This window comes from Haliotis rufescens, unplaced genomic scaffold, assembly GCF_023055435.1.
Source record: "Haliotis rufescens isolate VD_foot unplaced genomic scaffold, xgHalRufe1.0.p SCAF_9, whole genome shotgun sequence".
Taxonomy (NCBI): Eukaryota; Metazoa; Mollusca; class Gastropoda; order Lepetellida; family Haliotidae; genus Haliotis; species Haliotis rufescens.
Genome location: NW_025964383.1, coordinates 44255504 through 44278142, shown reverse-complemented (window position 1 = coordinate 44278142; position 22639 = coordinate 44255504). Strand labels below are relative to the sequence as shown.

Sequence of the window (22639 nt, the reverse complement as noted above, 5' to 3'; positions counted from 1 at the left end):
CTGGAGCGAACAAACCAATAACAACCACACCATGAAGCCGGTTTGGGTAGTGGTGTTGATGCGGGTAATGATGGTGGTGTCATCAACATTCTCATCTTCGTTCGGTTTATTATTATTGTCACCATGGTGATGGTGACTGTAATAAGTACCGTTGTTGTTGTAGGTTTGTATATTTAATTGGGTATTTTGTTGGTTGTTTCTGGGGAGTATATTGTGTAACGCGAGTTTGGTTCTGGCAGAGAAACCATCAACAATGCATACAACAATGCATACAATGAGTGAGTGAGTTGGGTTTAACGCCGCTTTTAACAGTAGTCCAGTTGTATCACGGCGTGTCAGCTAAATGTTGCAGGAAAGCCCGAAGTGATGCAGGGATCAGACTTCGGTGATGATGTTGACAAACCGGGATTCGAACCAACAATCATAGGTTTCTGGCGTGCCCAAGGGACGCAACTTTGCACAGCGAATTGCGGCGCCTTAGACGACTGGGCCATCCGTGCCACTGAGCTACCCAAGCGCAAGTTATAAGACGAACAATAGTAGATCTACCACTCACTCACACAACGTTTCAGGTGGACACAAAATATGGACTTATATCGGATGTAATACATTTTGGGAATCGAAGTCGGGATTTCGGTGTTGCAAGCGAGTACTATAACAACTGTGCTACCCAACTGCGGGTTAAATTTGTAGTTAACAACGAACTATTGTAGATTTACTATTCACTAACAAAACTCAACACATTTGGGGGGATCGAACCTGGGATTTCAGAGTAACAAGCGAACGCTTTAACCACTAGTCTACCCAGAAGCATGGTGTAATGCGACGAGCCATAATAGACCTACCACTCACACCACGGTTCGGGCTGGCACGAAAAATATGGACACATTTTGGGAATCGAAACGGGGATTTCGGTGTAACAGGCGAAAGCTTTTACCACTGAGCTACCCAACCGCAGGACGTATAGTGACGAACTGTAGTAGAACTGCCACTCATACAGCAGTTCACGTGGCTCCGACTAGGACGGGAGCACCTGTTCATTCACAAATTGACGTACATTTACGTCACGGGGAGCAGTACATGGCGACCTCGCTGGTTGTAAGTAAACATGGCGCATACCTGAAATATCACCCAACACGCCCAGTGAGCGGCCACATAGGCCTGCATTGTCTCCCAAGTCTACTACACCGCACGTGTGCGTGAGAGTGATGAATACACTCCGCAGAATAAATTGTGTTGTTAGTTACGACAGATTTCTGTTTTTGAAAAGTATGTGTGCATTGTCGACAGTAATCCTTAACTATATCTTCGAGTGTTTTGTGAGAAAATATTGAGAAATAGTTTCTGCATAAGTGAGGATTGTTAACCGTCCTCACAAAGAATCATGTCGGTGTACTGCTGACCTGTTGTTCGTTTTAAAAGAAATTCAAGGGCCCCTTTAGCTTCACGTTTCTTTGGTATTCATGTATATGCTGTGGGATTAGCTACTGGGAAAATAGTATCTATATATAGGATTAAATACTCAGTCCATATATAAATAACGGAGTGACTATGACGTCAAAATAATGATGGCCATTTACCATCGGACAGTCCAGTAATTATTACCAGACAGTATGGTGAACAGCCCCAAATGTCGGAGTGCACAGTTCTAGTTCGACCGACATTCACTTTAGTATGAATGGATAGACACTGTAATTTCGTGATACAAAGCCGTCCATTGTTTTTTATTCATTTAACGAGGAACGTATGTACATTATACAATTTCATGTTTTTCATTCAATCGAAATTGCGAATATTGAATATGATATTGGAAACATAACGGCATATTTGCTTCAAAACCAAACTGTGTATTCACGGTATTTACATTTAGGAGGGTTAAATATCACACCTATAGCAACTGCAAACAGTGATGGTGTGTCGCCATTGATTTCGTTCAATGATTACTCCCTAAACCGGAAGTGTATCCCAGGATTCTTCATCAGCATTTCCGGTTTGGTGCGCGCCAGTTCGTATGGCGAAAATTGACAGAAAATGGCCTGTTCTGTGGAAACATCGCGAGTTTCCTTGGAAGATTGTACCTGTCCAGTATGTATGTGTATTCTTATCGAGCCGGTCACGATGCCCTGCCATCATGAACTGTGTAGACCGTGTTTCAAACAAAATGTCGAGGAGGCCAGTCTGTTATGTCCGATGTGTAGGACAAGAATCGGAACTTGGGCTCGTCATGCATCCAAAACAAAAACATTGGTCAATCAGCAACGGTGGGGACAAATCCAGGAACTGTTCCCCAAAAGAGTTCGGTTGAGACTTGAGGGTAAAGATGAAGAAGATGACAGTGCCGATGGTAAAATATGTTATACTTATGTGTAGTCATGTTGGCTGTCACGACTGTCAACATTTGCAAAATGACAGGACACATCTAACGTTACATCATAAGTTATATCGTATGAAGTAAAGTATCCTCTAATCTTTTTGTATGTATAAACCCTAGTGTCAGATTTATATTTCAAAATGTTGTCAAAATCATTATCAACTTTGTTATCAATATTGACAGTTAATAGCTGGTCGTCAATGTTGATGTTTAATACGCACAAATAGTTTAAGATCCAGGGCCTAAACAATCTTAGCTGTGATTTCGTTTCTGACTTTCTCATTCTTTATTATTATACGTGTAGCAATCTTGGTCATGTATTTATGTTGGTTCAAAGATTCTGGTGAAAATTAGGACATGTTACAGACCTGATGGTGAATATATTTAGCTCACATTATCAGTATCAGTGTGAGAGAGATGGGTTTTCTCATTTAAACTTGCTAAATTTATGTTCAAACATTCACATCTTAGAAATACTTTTGGAACATAGGACTGAGAGGATGAGATATAAACATGCAGTAACCTGATGCTGTTCAATTCCAATAAAATAATATAATATTATCATGAAAATATGCCAAGTTGTCTCATATGATGCACAAAATACATGAAGTGAGTAAAATCAGTTAAGAATAAAAGCAATGCTGAGTATCAGCAGCCTAACAGTGTTGCTATGGTCACCAAGTGTCACAGGGTCAGGGATCTACGTCTGTAAAATATCAGATTGGTGTCATTAATATATTTTTTTTATCAAGAATGTACTGCAGTGACACATTTAACATTAGCAAAAAATAAAATCTTTGCAATTATTTCATTTTTGGTACTTGTGTTAATTCCAATCATTTTTTTTATTTAAAATGATAAACTATGAATTTATTTAGTATTGACAATAATGAACAAAAACCCAGAGAAACAAGAAAGAAAACCTTGGTTTAAGTCTGGGCATTGAGTTGACAAGTACCATTCTCACAGCCACATGTCTCAGCAGTGTTCACGTAATATATAAGCACCCTTAATAGGTAGTAATCTGTAATCTGGTCATGCAACATTTTCAGTTCTTTGATTGCAAGCTACCGGGCAATTAAACAGTAAAATATAGCATTATGAGCATATTGCAGATCCACCCCCCCCCTGCATTATGCAGTGTTTCCGCTGGCTTTTAAAAACTCTAAAAATTACCAGTCCCCCATAATTTTTGCCAATCCCAACTTTCAACAAATAAAAAAATATATGCAAATTATTTGATTTAATTTTTAATCTTACATTATGTTCAGTGCAAAGATGTCATCCTGAAGTAACTAAGTAAGATCTTTATGATATTCACACAAACAGTCACAATTTTCTCTCTTTTTTTTTAATATTTCAAGACGCTACAAATGGATATTTAACCCAGAAATAGACAAGGGGAAACCCTGATGGTAACAGAAAAGCTGACTTTGTTTGAAAAATGTACTTATATGAATATCACTGATGTTTTGTTCAACAACAAAGATTTATAAGGTACTTTATTTGCTGGTCCACAGGGACTGGCAGTCACATGAATTACCGATCCAAGCCTAATTTTACCGGTAAAAAACTGGTAATTACCGGTAAACAGGAACGCTAATATTTAAACAACATATTTCTGAAAGCTTCATGTACAAAAGACAGTTGAGGCCTTTTCTCTTATTTGAATTATAAAGGACAACCTATACCACAATAAAGACTTCTCCCAGATGTTTTCATCCTGGGAGACATTTGGCTCCTCAGTGAAAGCCTTTGGACTATTTGGAGTCAACTGGTTTTATTAATAATCAGATTTATCTATTCATAATATCATTTGTTTTTCTTATATATAAGTCTGCACGAAAATTACCAATAAGTCAATATTATTAATGCTAATCAGATCTTGATTGAGAGATGGGGTATACAGCAATTAATCTAAAGATTTGCCACAGCAGTTGCTGGAACAGTTATTTTGATATTAAGATAAGATTTTTAAATTTTTAATTCACCTCGCATCAGAGTGTCAAAAGCATTACACAGACTTTAAGGTGCCTTTTAGAGTAAAGTTGCATCGCTACAGTACCTGTGCATGGCTTTGTGAATGTCTGAAGTAGTTCCTTGTTTATAATAACAACTACCCTTCACCAGATCTCTTGTTCCAGTAGATTTTGGATTTGTGGCCACCAAACACAAGTAACAATCTCATTCAAATCACACCTTAGGTTTTGCTACCGCTAAACAAAGTCTGAGGACATCCCATTACAGGTCATGTCAGACCGACCTTTCGCGAATTTTGACCGACCAATGAAATGATTGACAAGAAATCGACATTAGCCAATCAGAAGGCAGCTTTCTCGAGCTTTATGACACTAGTTTCAAACTGGCGACTACGCTTCGAAACATTTTGATGTATTCTTGATTAAAAAAGTTAAAACTGATAAGAAGAACACTCTGGAATGGCTTATAGATGGCCTAGATTGTATGGATATAATCATAAAACCCGTAACTGTCGTTTGGAATAACCCGTGTTAAATATTTCGTGGTTGCATGATTAGAAAACACAGTCCGACTGTCACTTTCATGATCTGGTAAGCGACGCTCTGATTGGTTGGATGAAAGGTCGTTCTGACGTGACCCTTAATAGGATGTCCCTCAGATCCTTGTTTAGCGATAGAGATAACTTCAGGCCAAACAAAATCTTTCTGTAAGATCAGAACAGCATCCCAACTCAGTAGTTCACTTATGGATGCGACCTGTGAAGATTCCGGGGTAGAATAGGTCTTCAGCAACCCATGCTTGTCGTAAAAGGCGACTAACGGGATCGGGTGGTCAGGCTTGCTGACTTGGTTGATGCATGTCATCGATCCCAATTCCGTGGATCGATGCTCATGATATCAATCACTGGATTGTCTGGTCCAGACTTGATTATTAACAGACTGCCGTCATATAGCTGGAATATTGCTGAGTGCGGCGTTAAACAACCAACCAACCAACTTATGGACGCTTTGATGAAACCACGAAATATTGAAAATACATTTGCCGCCATTGATCTGTCACTGACAGTGACCTACTTTGTGCACATGTAGATGAAGCCTATTCAATGTTCGGAATCATGCTTCGTACTGTACATATGTATGGCCGTATTTAGCCAATTTGTGAATTTTGTACAAAAAAACAAAACTAGTATTTGTCAAGTTACGGTCACGCATTTACAACATTAATACTACATAGGTCACAATACGATACATATCGTGATATGCATATTTACATCAAATCATGTGGAGACTTCTTGACTAATAGTATTTCAGAGCAGGTTCAATAGGTAAAGCAAGCTGCAGACGCATGTTGGTAGTGGCTATTTTTAGTAGTGAACTTCAAATCATAGTTACACTCCTCTCAAGATATTGCTGGGTCATTAAACAAGTAGTGAGTAATTTTTTATTTTTTTTATTTTAACATGTTTAAGTCTGGTATCGATACAGAAAAAACGTATCATGTATCGTTTCACCCCAAGGCTGGTGGCATTGTCAACACATTTATAACAGTTCAATGTCAGAGGATGAGATAAATTATGTTTGTAATTTTGTTGTTGTTTATCATTCTTTATCATTCTTTATGTTTTTGAATATTTTATTGATCCAGAGATATTAGGTAATTCTGATTGCTGGACGTGACATTGATACATTTTATCAATATAAACAACATTTTGCAATTTTTCCTGTATAAACACCACTCCATAATATAATGCTTGATGACAAAAATCAAGTTTTGTAGATTGTCCTTATGGTATTCAGAGTGCAGATATGATACTAATCCATTTTGTTGATTTATCATGTTTATCTGGGCCTGCTTGGAGGACAATATTCGTCCAAAATTCCAAACTCAATAATAAATAAGTAGTTCCATGATTAAGTTTGTACATACACTGCATATTTATGACTAATGTCACAGCTTTGGTGATGTGACTTGTGTTTTATTAATAACGGGGCCAGTAAGGAAGAAGTTTTACATCATTGCCTTGATGTAATGGGGACATACAGTGTTAAAGATCTCTGCATTTAAGACAGAACTGATCACAATCCAGATTTTGAAGAAAATAGTGATTGATTCGAATCTGCTTGCCAAAAGCACTTAATTTAGAATCCTAGATAAATCCTTGATCTTGGTCAGCTGAATACATTTATCATGTTTATAAGTCCTTTTATAAACTTTATAATTTCACTTGCAATTTTAGTACCAGAATTGGCATCAAAGTTAATCATATGGGAATATATTGCTATTCAAGTGGGTTGTTAGTAATTATGAATGGGAAAGGGCAGGTGACTCCAATGTCGCTTGATTATATAGAGCTATGTTAAACAAATGTATCAATAATCAATTTCTTGATTAATTGTGAGCTTTTATGTCGCAATACCACCACCAGCTCATCCTTCCCATGCTGTCCGTATTTAATCCCACACCGCTGAGAGAGAAAATAGCTTCAATGGTTGTCTCGTATTGCAGAAGAGAAATAATGATGGTCTCAGCATATTTCCTTGCCTACTTCCTACATGGGAGCAGATGTAGTGCCCCACCTGGTATCGCATTGCCTCAGTGTTTACACACCCTGTACTACGCCGTGATTCATCAATAGTGAAAGTGACGCTGGGCTGGAGCCGACACTGCTGTCCTTATTTACTGTTATATCAAAGAGGCACCAAAGATGGGCGCTCACGTACAGAGTGTTTGATCAATTGATTCTGGTTGTCACTGTTGCGTAGTTGCTTCGTTGGCTTTACATGTGCCCGGACTCTGGATTATTCTGTTTATTTGACTTCAAATAAAATGAAATTTATTTTTCTTTGACTAAGATTCTTTGACATGTTGAGAGAAGTAATTGCAGAATGAAATATTATTCGCTGTTAATTTCAACTTGTTCTTTAATTGAATTATCATAGGTACTTTGGCGGGAGTGGGGTGGAGTCGGTTTGTTGGGGTAGCCTAGTGGTTAAGGCGTCGGCTTATCACGCCAAAGACACTTGTTCGATTCCCCACCTGGGTACAATGTGTGAAGCCCATTTTCCGGTGTCTGGAATATATTACTAAAAGCGGCTAAAAACATACTTACTCACAAACTCACTCACTTTGGCAGGGTTTTGCATGATGTAGGAATTCTGCATCTTTACAATTACACACACTCATTCCTTATCATATTTTGACCACCTTCATTGGTCAAGTGGATAGAGCAGATGGTCTGGGGTTCGATCTCAGGTCGAGTCATTCCATAGACATTAACAGGTGGTACTTGTTGTTACCCTAGCAACTGCTCGGCATTAAGGTAGATAAAACAAGCACTGGTCTGCTCAGAGTCAATATACTGTGTTAGAGTGGGGTATCCATGTTAAAATGGCAAAGGTTTTCAATAAGTCATGTATTGCAAAATGTTTGTGACACACTTTGAATATATATTATATCTATTTCAGTCAGTGATAGTTTCTGCTAAAACATGGAGGTGGGGGCTGTAACTATGGTTAATGGTAGCACAAATTAGTCTTTTTCACATTAAGCCTATTATTATTTTTCTGTGTCATAAAAAAGGTCAAAAATAGAAAATATATAACATATAAGGTAAAGGTATTTTTGTTTGATCAACACGGTCAAGATCATCTAAAATAGAATGAAGAAGTTTGGCTCCATGCAGTGTATTGTCATCCATCATGAGCCAGTTCCACAAGGTATTTCCTCCACTGTCTGGCCCAGCACTGCGGTGGAGTATGCAGCTAACCAGTGTTGACAGTATACCAGTTAGTGGGCTATTTTGATAGATACCCGTTCACTGTGTGTTTTGGTGTAGCCTTTTATCTGAGGAAGTCTGTTTGTTTTGAGAGGTGTATCCATGGAAGCTGAATTAATTGCTTGCAGGACATACGTATGTAAGGGACAGTTTATTGATGGAAATTGACAATGGTGTATTTGCTTCTAAGCCGTGACATAAATAGGAGCAATGCAGTAACTAAGGTGTAACTAGATTGACATTAAAAGTCTCATAGTCTGAGACGTGTAGAATTAAGGAAGGACTAGTGACATTTCCTTGTCGACTACCACTTTTATTACCTTAAAATAGATGGCATCTTGGTAGCAGATATGTTTGTGGACAAGTTGAAATAAATACATTTCTGACAAGAATCTTGAGAATGGTATCCCAAGACATGGTTCCATACTTCATGATATTTTGGAGGGGATGAAAACGACAATTTCAGTGGTACTGCATTGCTCAGTGTAGAATCTTAGGTTTGGAAAAATATTTCTGTATTCCTGAAAACTTTTCACTTGCAACATGTGCAACCCATTTTTTTCACGTCTTTATCAGTATTTTATACTGTTTATGAGTGTTTGTATCGCAGGCGTTCATCATGTTATAGGTGTTTGATCAGGTTTATTTAACAAAAACGTGATAAAAATAAATAAATAGAAAACAGCATACTTTGCTATAACAAATATGATATCATCTGTGAACATGGTAAATCAAGAATAGGAAGTTATCTGCCCAGAAGGAAAAACAGGAATGTATTCTTTGACTGTTGTTTGCCCGGAGGATATTTAGGGCATGTCAAAATAAAATATACGAATATTTTGATATTAACCCCCCCGCCCCTCCATTTAAATTTTTACCAAGTAGCCATATGGCTACAAGTATCTTTTTCCACGTAGCCAATGGTAAAACCAAGAAATCAAGACAATATTGTAGGTAGCCAAAAGCCTTTGAAATGGTCTTTTATGAAATAACTATTATCTGTACAAGTCATAGCACTAGTCTTGGAATTGTATATTAGTGGAAACTGTACTTTAGTTTTGTTATTTGTGACTCGAACAATGATGCAATTTATGTTACTTGATTATATAGGTATACCCTTTGCTTATCCAATAAACTATCAACTAAAACAAAATACTGATTACATTAATATTTATGTGTTTCGGTTCATTGTTGACTTAAGGAGGAATTATTTGCGAGTACAGTTAGTAGCAGACATGTTTATTTTTGTGTCTACATATGTGTAGCAATAGAATTTAGTCGCCACAGGATACTTTTTTCAAGGTAGTCATTTGATTAACTCTAAATTTTAGAAAGTAGACAAATTGAAATTTGGGTTCATTGGCGACTGTTATAGTCTCAACTTTGAGGCCTGTATTATCAGAAGTTTCGGAAGGAATATGTTCAATATCAAAGTACATCCTGGTGTTTGTAGACTGTCTCAGTCCCTGAAGAATATTAATGTCCCTTCCCATGCTTACTGTAAAGCTATAGCCCTAAATGAAGCAAGTCTAGATTTTTATACAGGTTCATTCCATCTCACTGGCGCTCCTTTTCAGTTTAAGAGGACAGGTCTTGGAATAGTAGTGCCGTGCCGAGTGCACACATAAAAAAGTAATGGCATGCTTGAATTTGCTGTACAGTGCCTCGGGGGCATGGTCATGTTCATTGAGAGTACTTTCGCTAATGTTTATTCCATGTCTTGACAAAATGAAACTGTAAAGTGAGAGAGTTTTCCCCATAAAGTGCCTGTCCTACTATTGCTAAACAACTTCCTGTTGTAAATTTTCAATTTGGGTGTGCCTGTCTATATTACTCAATGACTATGACTAATGTTTTCCATGTTTCCCTCTGGTTTTTTTTATTTGAGACAATTAAACCTTCTTCCAACTGCTATTTATCTGGTTTTGTCAAAAATGCATAATGAACACCTGATAGGTTAAGTGTACACTGGATTGTACATGTGTTTGAAGTTTGCTAGTTCTAAAGCCCCTTGCACCATTGAAGAAGAAAACTATTTGTCCATCTTTTCCAACTGGTTGACCATACTCTTTGCAAGTTTTGCAAAAAAATAAACTTTTATCTTGGTCACATATTAACCACGATTTGTACTTTGGAAGAAGCCATTTACAGGGAGTTCGCACTGATTTAGTTTTAGATAGTTTTGGCTTTGGTTCATCTGTAGTATCACACATGTCAATCGTGTCTTCATTCAGTTGTCACTTGCAGGGATTAGCGCTAGCACTCTGCAATGTAGGCTGTTTTTGGACAAATTGAGATTGTCTGCTAGGTTTTTCAGCATGTCCTATCAAGAATTGATAAAAGGAAAATGTCTTAATTCCAGCAAAATCACAGACTCCTTTGCCTTCTTTTGTGTCCACTTCCCTGTGACAGTCAGTTTCACCACGTGTGAATTGTGAGGACAGTTTATGTCGTAGATGAAGCTGATGTATGTTGGTGTTTGTGTTTTCAGTGACGTTTCATCGGCCAGTCCATCTGGCAGCCCCGGGGGAGATCAGGAAGGAGTACGAGGAGGAGCTGAACAAGGTGAGGGAGGGTGTTATAACCAGCTGCATCTGTTATAGACAGCTTCATTGTTATAACAGATGTATCTAATCTACGTTATAACCAGCTGCATCTGTTATAGACAGCTTCATTATTATTACAGATGTATCTAATCTACGTTATAAAAAACTGAATCTGCAGCATTATAAGCTCAGATTTTTTGCTGGGAGCCACTTGGCTCCTGACAATATTTTTCTGGGTGCCATTTCAAAGTTTAAGGAGTCACATTACAATTTGGGGAGCCACATTGATGTAGGCTTACGAACAAATTTATATTTTGGATTTTAAATAACAAGACAAGATGGAAAACATTCCAATTGTTATATTGTGTCTGAACAACAAACTTTGAACACTTGCTGCAATAAAGACAAGTCATTGAACATGTTGAACAATTACCCTTGTCGAAAGACCATCACTGGAATTTGCTCAGCCAATTACCTTCAACGCGTCAGTGCACCTGCCTTTTCACTTTATTCCAATGTTTGTTTTTTGAGTTTGCTTGGATCTCCGATTCATTTATTACGATCAGACACGGACAATTAGCGGACGAAGTAATCTCGGTCGTCTTGCATCCCAATGCTTAATTCCCTGATTCCACCATCCCCACCTACACCTGCATCTTATAAAAGCCTTTTGGGACTGCTGACAGTATTAGCCATAGTTATGTCATTCACGTCATCATTCTGTGATAGACAGTTTGGCTTAGCGATGGCTCTTGAAAACATGTCGAAATATTCTTCAATGATTTGAACATGCCTCCATTTTGAAAGTAAACTAAGAAGTGTTCACATGACCAGAAATACATTAGCTCTTATAGATGATAGCAGCAGAAGCAAGATAGGCGTCAGTATCGATGTAGGCAGTTACACTACGCCCTAAACAGGGAAGTCATGATGTTGATGTAGACAAGTGATTTTACACTCCAGGACAAGCAGGACATTTAGTGACAGCAAGTATTGCTTGTGTGTACTAAAAAAGGTTGATGTGTCTCGGCCCTCTGGCCATGGGATCTTTGCCCCCATGACTGTATATGTCTATTATAAGCCAGATTTCTATGCATCTGTTTGTAATCATCGCTGCTTGCCGTGTTACAGCTTCGGCAACAGCTGAACCAGGAGCGGCGCCGCGAGGAGCTGGAGAGTGAGGCGCTGATCCGGCGTCTCCAGGAAGAGGAAGATCAAGACCGTCACCACCGCCAACTGCAGGCCTTGCAGGCCAACGAGACGGACGAGGCACTCGCCCGCGAACTGGACAAGGTCATTAATGAGGTCAGCTGTGGGATGGATTAATTATTTGTCACTCGTTTTTTTTTTTTATTTACACTTATTTTTTTATTGTTTTTAACTATCTTAACCTACATGTTAAGACACTGAATTCATCATGCAGAGTTGTGTCCCTTGGCCATGCCAGGATCAGCTGATTTACGCCCAGATTTATACTGATTATAAACTTTGTCCTCTCCACTCTGTGCTTGTGGGTTTCACAAAATGGTTAACATGTACAAAACTGCCTCACTTCAGCTGAACAGAAATAATGTCCTGTATGTTACAACTCGCTCGCTCGCTCCCTCACTCACTCACTCACTCACTCACTCACTCACTCACTCACTCACTCACTCACTCACTCACTCACTCACTCACTCACTCACTCACTCACTCACTGAAATAGTGTGAGTGGATATTGGGTATTTGCCTTTGCTCAACAATCCTGGCTAATACAAATTCCCACAAAATGCTTGATGCATTCCCACAAAGTGTTATTGCCAAAAATGTCAGCAGAATGTTTTCTTTCATTTGGGCTGGAGATATGATTAAAGGGAGATAACTCTTTGTTCTATTATGGGAAATATCATTAATGGAAGGTAACTATGACAAAGCTTTAATTCTATTTTGTTGCAATATTATTAAAAGCTCATTGTTTCTTCCAGGCTGGCACAGATGATCCGATTGACCTCCTGCTGGAAGAGTCAAGGTCACGCATGACGCGGAGCAACTCTGCCACGAGTACTAAGTCTGGACAAAGCAACAGCGGAACACTGGAAACATTCTTCAACAAATACAAGGCAGAGACTGACACTCGCTGTCCGTCTAACGACCCCTACCCATACCCCTGCATCAGTCCTTCCGACAAGGACAAAGGGGAAGACAACTCACGGTCCAACTCCTCCATTGGGAAACTGAGCAGTAGTAGTGTTAAAACGGAGTTGTATCCCTTTAATCTGGTAGATCATTCTTACTGTCCTCAGCCAAATGCTCCGAAGTCGAGTACCGTGGTTCGACCTCCGAGTGATGAAGTGATGACCATATCCGACTCTTCATCGGATGTTGGTAGAGAGAGAAGTGACAGTGCTAAGGAACGAAGTGAAAGTGTTGCCAGTAACGATAGCATCAGCAACGAGTTGTGCCACTTCAAGCCCATCCTGTCCTGCCCTCGAACTCCTCCCAGGAAGCTGGCGGACGGAAAGGTGCTGGATCCACCCTTTGTGCGAACCACTCCGCGGAATCTCTCCCGGAACGGGTTCGGATCGCCGGTCGATGCTGTGACGAGTCCGGGCCTGGAACCCGGGAGTCCGATCATGCAGAAACGGTTGAATGAACTGGCTCTTGAGAGACAGCAGCTGGTTCGGGAAAGATCCAAATCCACTTCTACTGGACCAGATGATGAACTTCATAGGGATGATAAGAAGTCCCACCCTCTAGGTAGAGAGAGAACACTTTCAAGTGACTTGTCCCGTCCACCTCTGCACAAGTCTGATCCTATTCCTCCTCTTGTTCAGACTGACCTGCCAGACAGCCTCGGTTCCCGGTCCGGGCTGTTGATTCCTTTAGAACCAATCCTTGAAGATCACGACTACGAAGACATTACTCCTGTGCTACTTAATATTAGAAATCCAGGTACATCACCAACTGCGTCACCCCCAAAAGAGAAAGAGGAACCTTCAGTTAGTACTTTAGACGTTCGATCCAAGACACCAACACACAATAGGCTCCAGAGATCGAGACACGTGTCCAATGATCTCAAAGGGCAGAGGGATCTGAAGGCTCAGGTTATCAGCCCTCAGCGGTCGATAAAAGATTGGTTCAAGACAGCAGACAGGAAAAGCAAAACTGAGTCTCCAGATTTGTTCGAGGAGAATTCGGATGTGATCGGTGAGAATCAGCAAGTGGACAAAAATGCTAACGTGAAGCAGGTGCCTGGGAAAAGCGAGTGCAATTCTAGTGGGCGAGGGGGAGGTGATGGGGATGCTGGTGGAGTGATGCTGCCTTCGAAGAGCATCCTTGAAACAAACGGTGCAATCACGGGAGTGAATCAGGTGTTGACTATAGGGGATGGGGAGACTGGGAATTGGAAGACTCGAATGAAGGGCGGACCTAAACGAACCAAGAGAAATAAGACTGTGGCCCACCTTAGTGAGGTTGATGTGAGTCCCCTGAAGAGTGACTCCAGTTTTGTTAGTGATCCTGGGGCCTCGGAGCCTGGCAGGCGGAAGGGTAGGGGACTGCAGAAGGGGGAGGCTATCAGTGAATCCATCAGTGATGACGACTTCGAACAAGGTTCAGAAAAATTGGGGAGGAGGAGGAGGAGGAAAGTTTCAGGGAACAGAACGATTAAAACCCCTGAAAAACTATTGGTGTTGCAGTCCAGTGTTCGAAAAGTGAGAAATCGTAAACGGCGGCATCATTCACGTAGAAATGTCAGCGAATTGGATTGTTCCGAAAGTGAACAGGAGGTTTCGGTTGATGACACAGTGAAACAGTGTCAGGGAACAGATAGTGCTAAAGTGTCAAAGTCTAGTTTGAGTGAAAGTGAATCCGAAAGTGAAATTACAATCGGAAGAAAGCATCGTATGAATGTTGCCCAAAAAGTTTGTGATGCTGAACCTTTAGGAGCTGAAACAAAAGCATGTGTTCCTCCTCATAGATCGAGGAGGAGAAAAGCTAAGGAAGATCCTAACTTTGATCCCGAGAGTCAGAACTGGATCAGTGAATCTGATGCTGAACCCATGTCTCCTGCTAAGAAGAACCTGGGGAAAGTGAGGAAAGGGATGGGAACGGACACAAACAGTCTTGACCTTTCTGACCGGGAAACAAAGTCGCAATTTCTTGGTAGAAAAAGAAAAGGTCGAAAAGTGGGTGAGGATGTTGGCAATGATTCTAAATGTGACCCGGAAGGTGAAGCTTCAGGTGCTTGTAAACCTGAAAGGAGAGGGAGGTCAAGGGGGTTGAAAAAAACAGATGAGGAGTGGAGGATGAGTGACAATGGGATGTCTTCTGATGAAAATACATGTGATATGGTTTCTATGCCCAAACCAACGAAGACGGTTCCTAAGAAGTCATCGGCAAAAACACCACCGAAAAGATCCCCAAAGAAGGCTGACTTGACTGACTTAGAACGTCCATCTGAAACCAAAACGAAGAATTTGTCGGAAGAAATGGAGCTACCTCTACCAAGCAAGAGGTCAAAACTGAAAAAATGTGCAACTGAGGAACTTCTGGAAGAGAATGTGGACCCGAATACGCACAGGAACAACAGCAGTGGGGGGGCGTCACCGCCGAAGGGACGACAGAGTCGGAAGCGGGGTGGTTCCGACACACTGTCTAGTGCTGACAGTTCCGGACCCTCTCCACGGAAAAGAGTTCGAGCAAAATCCAGTATCGTGTCTGACCTAGACAACGCTTTTGAAAGTTCCCCCAGTCCAAGAAAAGGGAAAACCCAGCTGGAAAAGAAACGGACTAAGTCTGTAAGCTCAAGGGCGTGGAAGTCGCAGCAAGGTTTGGAGGGGAGGGGTCGCCGTCGTCACACGACCAGTGACCAGCAGTCTATTGTCAGGTACTTGAGTGGACCTAGTGACGTTGACATGCGGGAAGATCGAGATGAAGATGCTTCAAGTGACACGACGGAGGTGTTCAGCCAGGAAGAGGAGGATAGGAAGATGGCGCAGAGGCTGCAGAAGCAGTTTAACTTGGAGCAGAAGTTTCGCATAGCGGCCGAACGCTTCAAGGGAGGGGCGGAGCAGTACCAGTTTCGAAGAAAACCAAGATATTACGAGTGATTTCGCTGTTATTTCTAGTCCCATTGTGAGTCTGGTAATGTGCCTCTCGCTGTGCTTTGAATGGAATTAGCTGTTTGATGGACAAATAGGATGGGCAAGATTAATCATGGGAGAGATATTTTTTTGATTTGGGATAAATATGATGAAGTCACAACACAGTTGCCATGGTTACCTGTTATGATCTGTACTTGTTATTAATACCATGAGTGGAAAAACAAAATGGAAATGTGGTTCTCAGGCTATGCATTTTGAAATATTTGTTACCCTATATTGTTACTGTGAAATACTGTGCTACCTGGAGTCAGAAAGTGGAAATGTGATGCTGTCATACAGTGGTGTTAACTGGTGATGTCATGCAGTGATGTTAACTGATGTTTCACTGGGATGTTAACTGATGATGCCGTGTAATTGTGTTAAACTGGTGATGTTATGTACATGTGCAGAGATGTTCAATTGATGCAGGCATGTTCAACTGGTGATGTCATGCAGTGATGTTAAACAGACGTTAAACAGGGATGCCATGCAGTGATGTTAAACTGATGTTACACAGGTTCATTCAACTAGTGATGTTAAACAGGGATGTCAGGCAGTGATGTTAAACAGATGTTACACAGGGATGCCAGGCAGTGATGTTAAACATGTTACACAAGGATGTCAGGCAGTGATGTTAAACTGATGTTACACAGGTTCATTCAACTGGTGATGTCATGCAGTGATGTTAAACTGATGTTACACAGGGATGCCAGGCAGTGATGTTGAATAGATGTTACACAGGGCTGTCAGACAGTGATGTTAAACTGATGTTACACAGGGATGTCAGGCAGTGATGTTGAATAGATGTTACACAGGGCTGTCAGGCAGTGATGTTAAACTGATGTTACACAGGGCTGTCAGGCAGTAATGTTAAACTGATGCTACACAGGGCTGTCAGGCAGTGATGTTAAACTGATGCTACACAGGGCTGTCAGGCAGTGATGTTAAACTGATGTTACACAGGGCTGTCATGCAGTGATGTTAAACTGATGCTACACAGGGCTGTCAGACAGTGATGTTAAACAGATGTTACACAGGGCTGTCATGCAGTGATGTTAAACAGATGTTACACAGGGACGTTCAACTGCTGATGCCATGCAGTGATGTTAAACAGATGTTACACAGGGCTGTCAGGCAGTGATGTTAATCTGACTTACACAGGGCTGTCAGGCAGTGATGTTAATCTGATGTTACACAGGGCTGTCAGGCAGTGATGTTAAACTGATGCTACACAGGGCTGTCAGGCAGTGATGTTAATCTGATGTTACACAGGGATGTCAGGCAGTGATGTTAAACTGATGTTACACAGGGCTGTCATGCAGTGATGTTAAACAGATGTTACACAGGGACGTACAACTGCTGATGCCATGCAGTGATGTTAAACAGATGTTACACAGGGCTGTCAGGCAGTGATGTTAATCTGATGTTACACAGGGCTGTCAGGCAATGATGTTAATCTGATGTTACACAGGGATGCCAGGCAGTGATGTTAAACAGATGTTACACAGGGATGTTCAACTGGGGATGTCTGGCAGGATGTTAAACTGGTGATGTTAAACAAATGCTTTTAGATCCTGAGAACCAGACATTTTCACATATATTTTCAACATATTTGTTCGTTTTCCTGGGTGCAGGTGAAGTAATGGGTTGATCAGGGGAGGGGTGGGTGGAGGGGGTGGGGGGAGTTTTGGTGGGCCTCAAAATTAGCATGGATTGACATTATTTTGATAATTTTTTATTTCATAAATTTAATTAATGATTTTTTTGTACTCATTCATTGCTTATCAAAAATATGCTCAATATTGGTGCGATATTTTTGGTTTGCCTTTAGGTTGACCTCACATACTTTTATTACGCACAAGTATAAGAGAGACAAGAATTTATATAGTTTAATCATTTAATACAATGTTATGTTAAAGCGGAGAAAACCACACTGTATTTTTCTGAGGGCATTATTCAGTTCCTACAAAAACAGTCAAATTGACATTTTTGATGTCATCTACCTCAATTTTAGATTGATTCAGTGACTTTTTCAGATCTTTAAAAAAGATTATTTAGCTGATCACCATGGAAACTGTAGAATTCAGTTTACTAGTTTGAAAGTTAATAGGAGTGAACAGTTGACAATCATTCTCATTGTTAATACATTTAAAGGTTGAATGATAGATAAACTTTGGATTTTGTTAACCATTTTACTCAGTGTTATATTCATAACGATTGGCTGAGATGTTACAGCCTCCCTATAGGCAAAGTAAACCCAACAATATTCTGGGCCCTGTGATTTGCGGTGGAGCACTGGTGATAACATCTGAAGCCGGAATCGTCCGTTCGTGGGTTCAAGTCCCTGACTTCCCTAATTTTTCTTTGGTTTGTCAGCACCATGGTTTGATTCAGCTGATACGCTATGATAGGACTGAAAATTGGTTCTAAACAGCGTTAAGCCCAACCCACCTATTTGGCTTTCGGGCGAGATAATGTTCGCTGTGGTAGTTTTCGTTTTCTAAACAAAACATTATTGAGTCCATATGAAAGAGACATGCAATGTTGCATGTTGAGGTTACTTTTGATAGTATTATAGATTCTGCCAACGCTTTCCCCCCTCCCCCTCTCCCTCCCCCTCCCCATAGAATTCTTCACAGAACAATAATTATATAATCGGTGTAACAGGAGATTTGAAATAGCCTTGAAGAACAAGGTTGTGATGCTGAAAGTGCCATGGAATTATATATAAGCATTGGATTTTGTCTAGAGTATCAATATCTTAGTATTGCTTTAATGAGCTGCTAAATACCATATTTTGTATGAAGCACACAAAAAACATGTTCTTGTTAGTGTATAAACTGATTTGTATGATTATCATTATTTGAGTGTAGACTGTGTGGACCATGTGATTAAATGGTGATCTCTCATTGGCCGAGCTGTGTTTTAGTGAGTGAGTGAGTGAGTATGGTTTTACGCCGCTTTTAGCAATATTCCAGCAATATCACGGCGGGGGACACCAGAAATGGGCTTCACACATTGTACCCATGTCGGGAATCGAACCCGGGTCTTCGGCGTGACGAGCTAACGCTTAAACCACTAGGCTACCCGACCGCCCCTAGAGCTGTGTTTTAAGAAAATAAGCACAATAAATACTTCAAAAGTAATTGTAAATGTCATAATATATTTCACTCGCAATCTCTTTCAATGCAGAACTTTTACTCCGATGCGATACATCTGTGTGGGATTTGAAAAGCCTTCCACAGAAGATCGTGTCAGATTAACCCTTTGACTGCCCAATCCAAATAAAGGATGCATGGGAACTTAAGCCAATCAGTTGTAGCTTTGTAATATGTTTCAGCTTCATTTCTTTACCACCTCAATTTAAAAGTTTCAAATTCAACAACAGAAAACCAACAAGACACAAATATTCCTGTGTTGTTACTACCTTTTGGCATGCAGATGTTTGCAATATAGGCATGTGTGGCCTTTATTATTTGCATGTTGAACTGTCTGCTAAGTTTTTTTGCAAGATACAGAAATCACATATGCTGTGCAGAATGCTTCACTCGTTCATAGCATATTTTATTATTTACATTCGGATCTGTCCATTTAGGTTCTTTTTAAGAAACAAATAAGATCTGCGGCTCAGCATGCACAAGTACAAATAAATTTGAAGTCTGGACACTTATAAGAAAGTTTACCTGACATAATTTGCTATGGAGGGGTTGTCGCATATTCATGCATAGGTATCATATTGGAGTAAAGATTTGATTTCCATGAGATTGTTTAGTGTGTATAGAATACCTAGATAGTGATTTTGCTAAATCTATATTTTTTATTTGTTTGACTTGCATATGTATACTACTCAAAAGAAGCGACAGATTAACAATAGTAATATGAAAGAAAGGGTGTCCTTTAACTTCTTTTGAGTCGTATATTTCCTTGGAAAACTGTTTACTTACCTAGTAAGTACATACTTAACATTGTTTTGCTGTACCTTATACTGCTTGTGTACATGGATTGAATTCTGTTGCCTGCTTTGTAAATATACCTGGTACCATGAACAGTACAACCTGGTTAATCTGGACACTAGTGTCTGGATTAGCAAAGTTCCTAACAGGTCTTCAGATAGTGTGTGAGGCATTGAGTATATACTTATCATTTATATTGGGCATTGGTAGTTTTGTGGGTGGGGCTATTTACTATATTTTTAATCTCTTGGATCCAGTCGATTGGGTTTTGCAAATTTGTGTGTGGACTCGGTTAAAAATAATTCTACTTCAGTGCTGTTTCAGGTAACTTCTAATTAAAGTTCTGTCGGAAAGGGTAGAAAAATGCTTTTTGCCTGTTACAACAAGGTAGAATGTTGCACAAAGTGTTTCTATTGAAATATCGAGTAACTAACGATCTACATACTTGTTGTTCGAAGTATTTCAGTCACAAGAAGTCCTCTCGACAATTTTACAGGAGAAGAATTCACTGCAGTCACGTTCATATTTTTGAGACCTGCTTACAGTCAGACTCATCTTACTGAGGCAAGTGAGTTAACTGACTATGAAAGTCCAGTTTCCACCCTTGCCGAACTAGGCTGGAATTATGGAGTTCTATTTTTGCTGGACTCACGAGTTTATGCATGGTCCCATCATGTAACAAATGGACATCCTGTTCGTAAACTGCTGTGCAGATTTTGATCAATTGCAGGATTTGCATAGCATGTGTACCGCCAACTAAGCATCAGTTGATATTTTCCGAATGTTTTCACGTTTTTGATCAAGGTGCTCATGTGATTTTATGCACTTCGCAAAGTAAGACCCGTTTTATTACAAAGCAAATGCAAGTGATATGAGAGGTAGAATCTGATTGGTCAATAGGAGGGTCATGGAAGGGACAAAACTCATAATCGCCACTGGGTCGAGCCCAGAAATCCCAGCCTAGTTGGGAAAAGGGTTGAAACTGGATTTATAAAGACAGCTAACTCACTTGCTCCTGGAAGATGGTCAGCAGGTAAAGATCTGTAAAGACATCGCACAAGCTGAACAAGCTACATTGGACAATTACAGTGTTGTTATACTATAGGCTTGTCTAATTCCTTCATGCGTATTTGTACGCAAGCAACTCAACATTATTTGGGTTGTGGTGATTTAGTTTATGCAGATATGCATCTGATCTGGAGCCCGTCCTGATTAACGAATCATGTGTACAATGTTGAGGTCCTTGGTTATGACTTCCCCACCGGCAGGCGGCAGGCGATGTTTGTGGATTAACTAGGTATTACTTGACATCAGCTGGCAAGTTAACGATATCAAGGCCTTGGGTAGTTGAGATACCATCACAGACTTCGACATAGGACGAGTTCAGTAATCTGAGAATAGGTACCAACAATCTATGCTGGTCGTAAGAGGTGATCAAACTGACCGGGTGATGGCTCGGCGACTTTGTTGATGACCGCTGTCATATAGCCGAGTGCAGCGTTGAAAATAAAACAATTAGTAAAATGAAAAAAATCAGGTGTTTTTTACCACCTTGTTAGTCGTATGCATCAGAATGAACTGTTACTTATATCAGAATGAACTGTTACTTATATCTCCTGAAATCCCATTTGAGAAAAAGGGGGGTTAAAACTAGTTAAAAAGGTTTATACACAAACTGTTATGCCCATGAGAGGGCCTCAAGTCAATAATTGGTTTGTCCAAGATTCACCCAAGTTATTACAGGGGTGAGTAACCTGATATTTATACATTGCGTTCATATATACTTTACAAAAAAAGTTAGCGATCATGATTTTGTTTGTTTTGAAATTGAATATTTTTGTGAAGGCTGAGAACACAAAGTATTCATGATCCCTAACCTTTTTTTCATTCAGTATACGACTTTTCTTTTTAGGGATGAAATTAATGCACTTAAACATTTGTTTTCTTATGTGAATTATATTAATGAGAATTAATTTCATTCAATAATTCTTTTTTTAATGCTTTTTTTTTTTTTTACTAATTGGTTACTTGGATGTTGTTCCAATGTTTCACATCATTTTATAGTTTACAGTTTCTTTTCCATTTCCCTGGTACTGTCCAAAACGTGTAGATAGATAACAAGGTGACCACACTTGACAGAATACATCCTGATATGGCCTGTGTGTGTGTGTTGAGCCGTATTGTGGTGGCTCCGTGAAGCACACATTCACAGCAGTTTCGTGTTGAGAGTGGACACAATGTCCAGTTTGTAGTGTGCCGGAGGGTTTTAATTATGAATTAGATTATTACATATATTTATTCCATGTTAAAGCCAATAAACCTGATTTGAAACGATTTTGTGTGTCTTCTATACTGGCGTTATATGGAGCGCGTGAATGTTGCATAATGTATTGTTCGTTCTGTGCCATCTGACCCAAGAATAATAAGATTTATTGTTTTGTTGTTTTATGCCACACTCAACAATATTCCAGCTATATGATGGTGGTCTGGAAATTATCAAGAGAAAGAGAAAATCAAGTCCGGACCAGACAATCCAGTGATAGACATGAGCATCGATCCATGCAATTGGGACACAATGACTTGCATCAACCAAATCAGCAGATTAGTACACATGAAGACGTTTAGCCAGGTCACAAATTCTAACTACATCCTTTTAACAGTATTCCAGTTATGTCACGGCGTGGCAGCTGAATGTGGGAGGAAAGCCTGAAGTGATGCAGGTCTCAGACGTTTACCACTTCGGTGAAACCCACGAGCAGGGGTATGGTGCTGTCAAACCTAGAAACATAAAACCGGGATTCAAACCCACAATCAGAGATTTCTGGCGTGCTAAAGGGACGCAACTCTGCACAGCAAATCGCGGCGCCTTAAACGACTGGGCCACCCGTGCC

At 40.0% G+C, this 22639-nt stretch overlaps 1 protein-coding gene across 1 annotated transcript; it reads left to right on the top strand.

Moving 5' to 3' along the window:
- Nucleotides 1-1987: 1987 nt before the first annotated feature.
- Nucleotides 1988-17446, top strand: LOC124145146 (serine/arginine repetitive matrix protein 2-like). The gene is made up of 4 exons (XM_046514833.2): nucleotides 1988-2344; nucleotides 10618-10691; nucleotides 11804-11977; nucleotides 12637-17446. The coding sequence occupies exons 1-4, from the start codon at nucleotides 2032-2034 to the stop codon at nucleotides 15760-15762; spliced, it is 3687 nt and encodes a 1228-aa protein (XP_046370789.2). The 5' UTR covers nucleotides 1988-2031; the 3' UTR covers nucleotides 15763-17446.
- Nucleotides 17447-22639: the final 5193 nt, after the last annotated feature.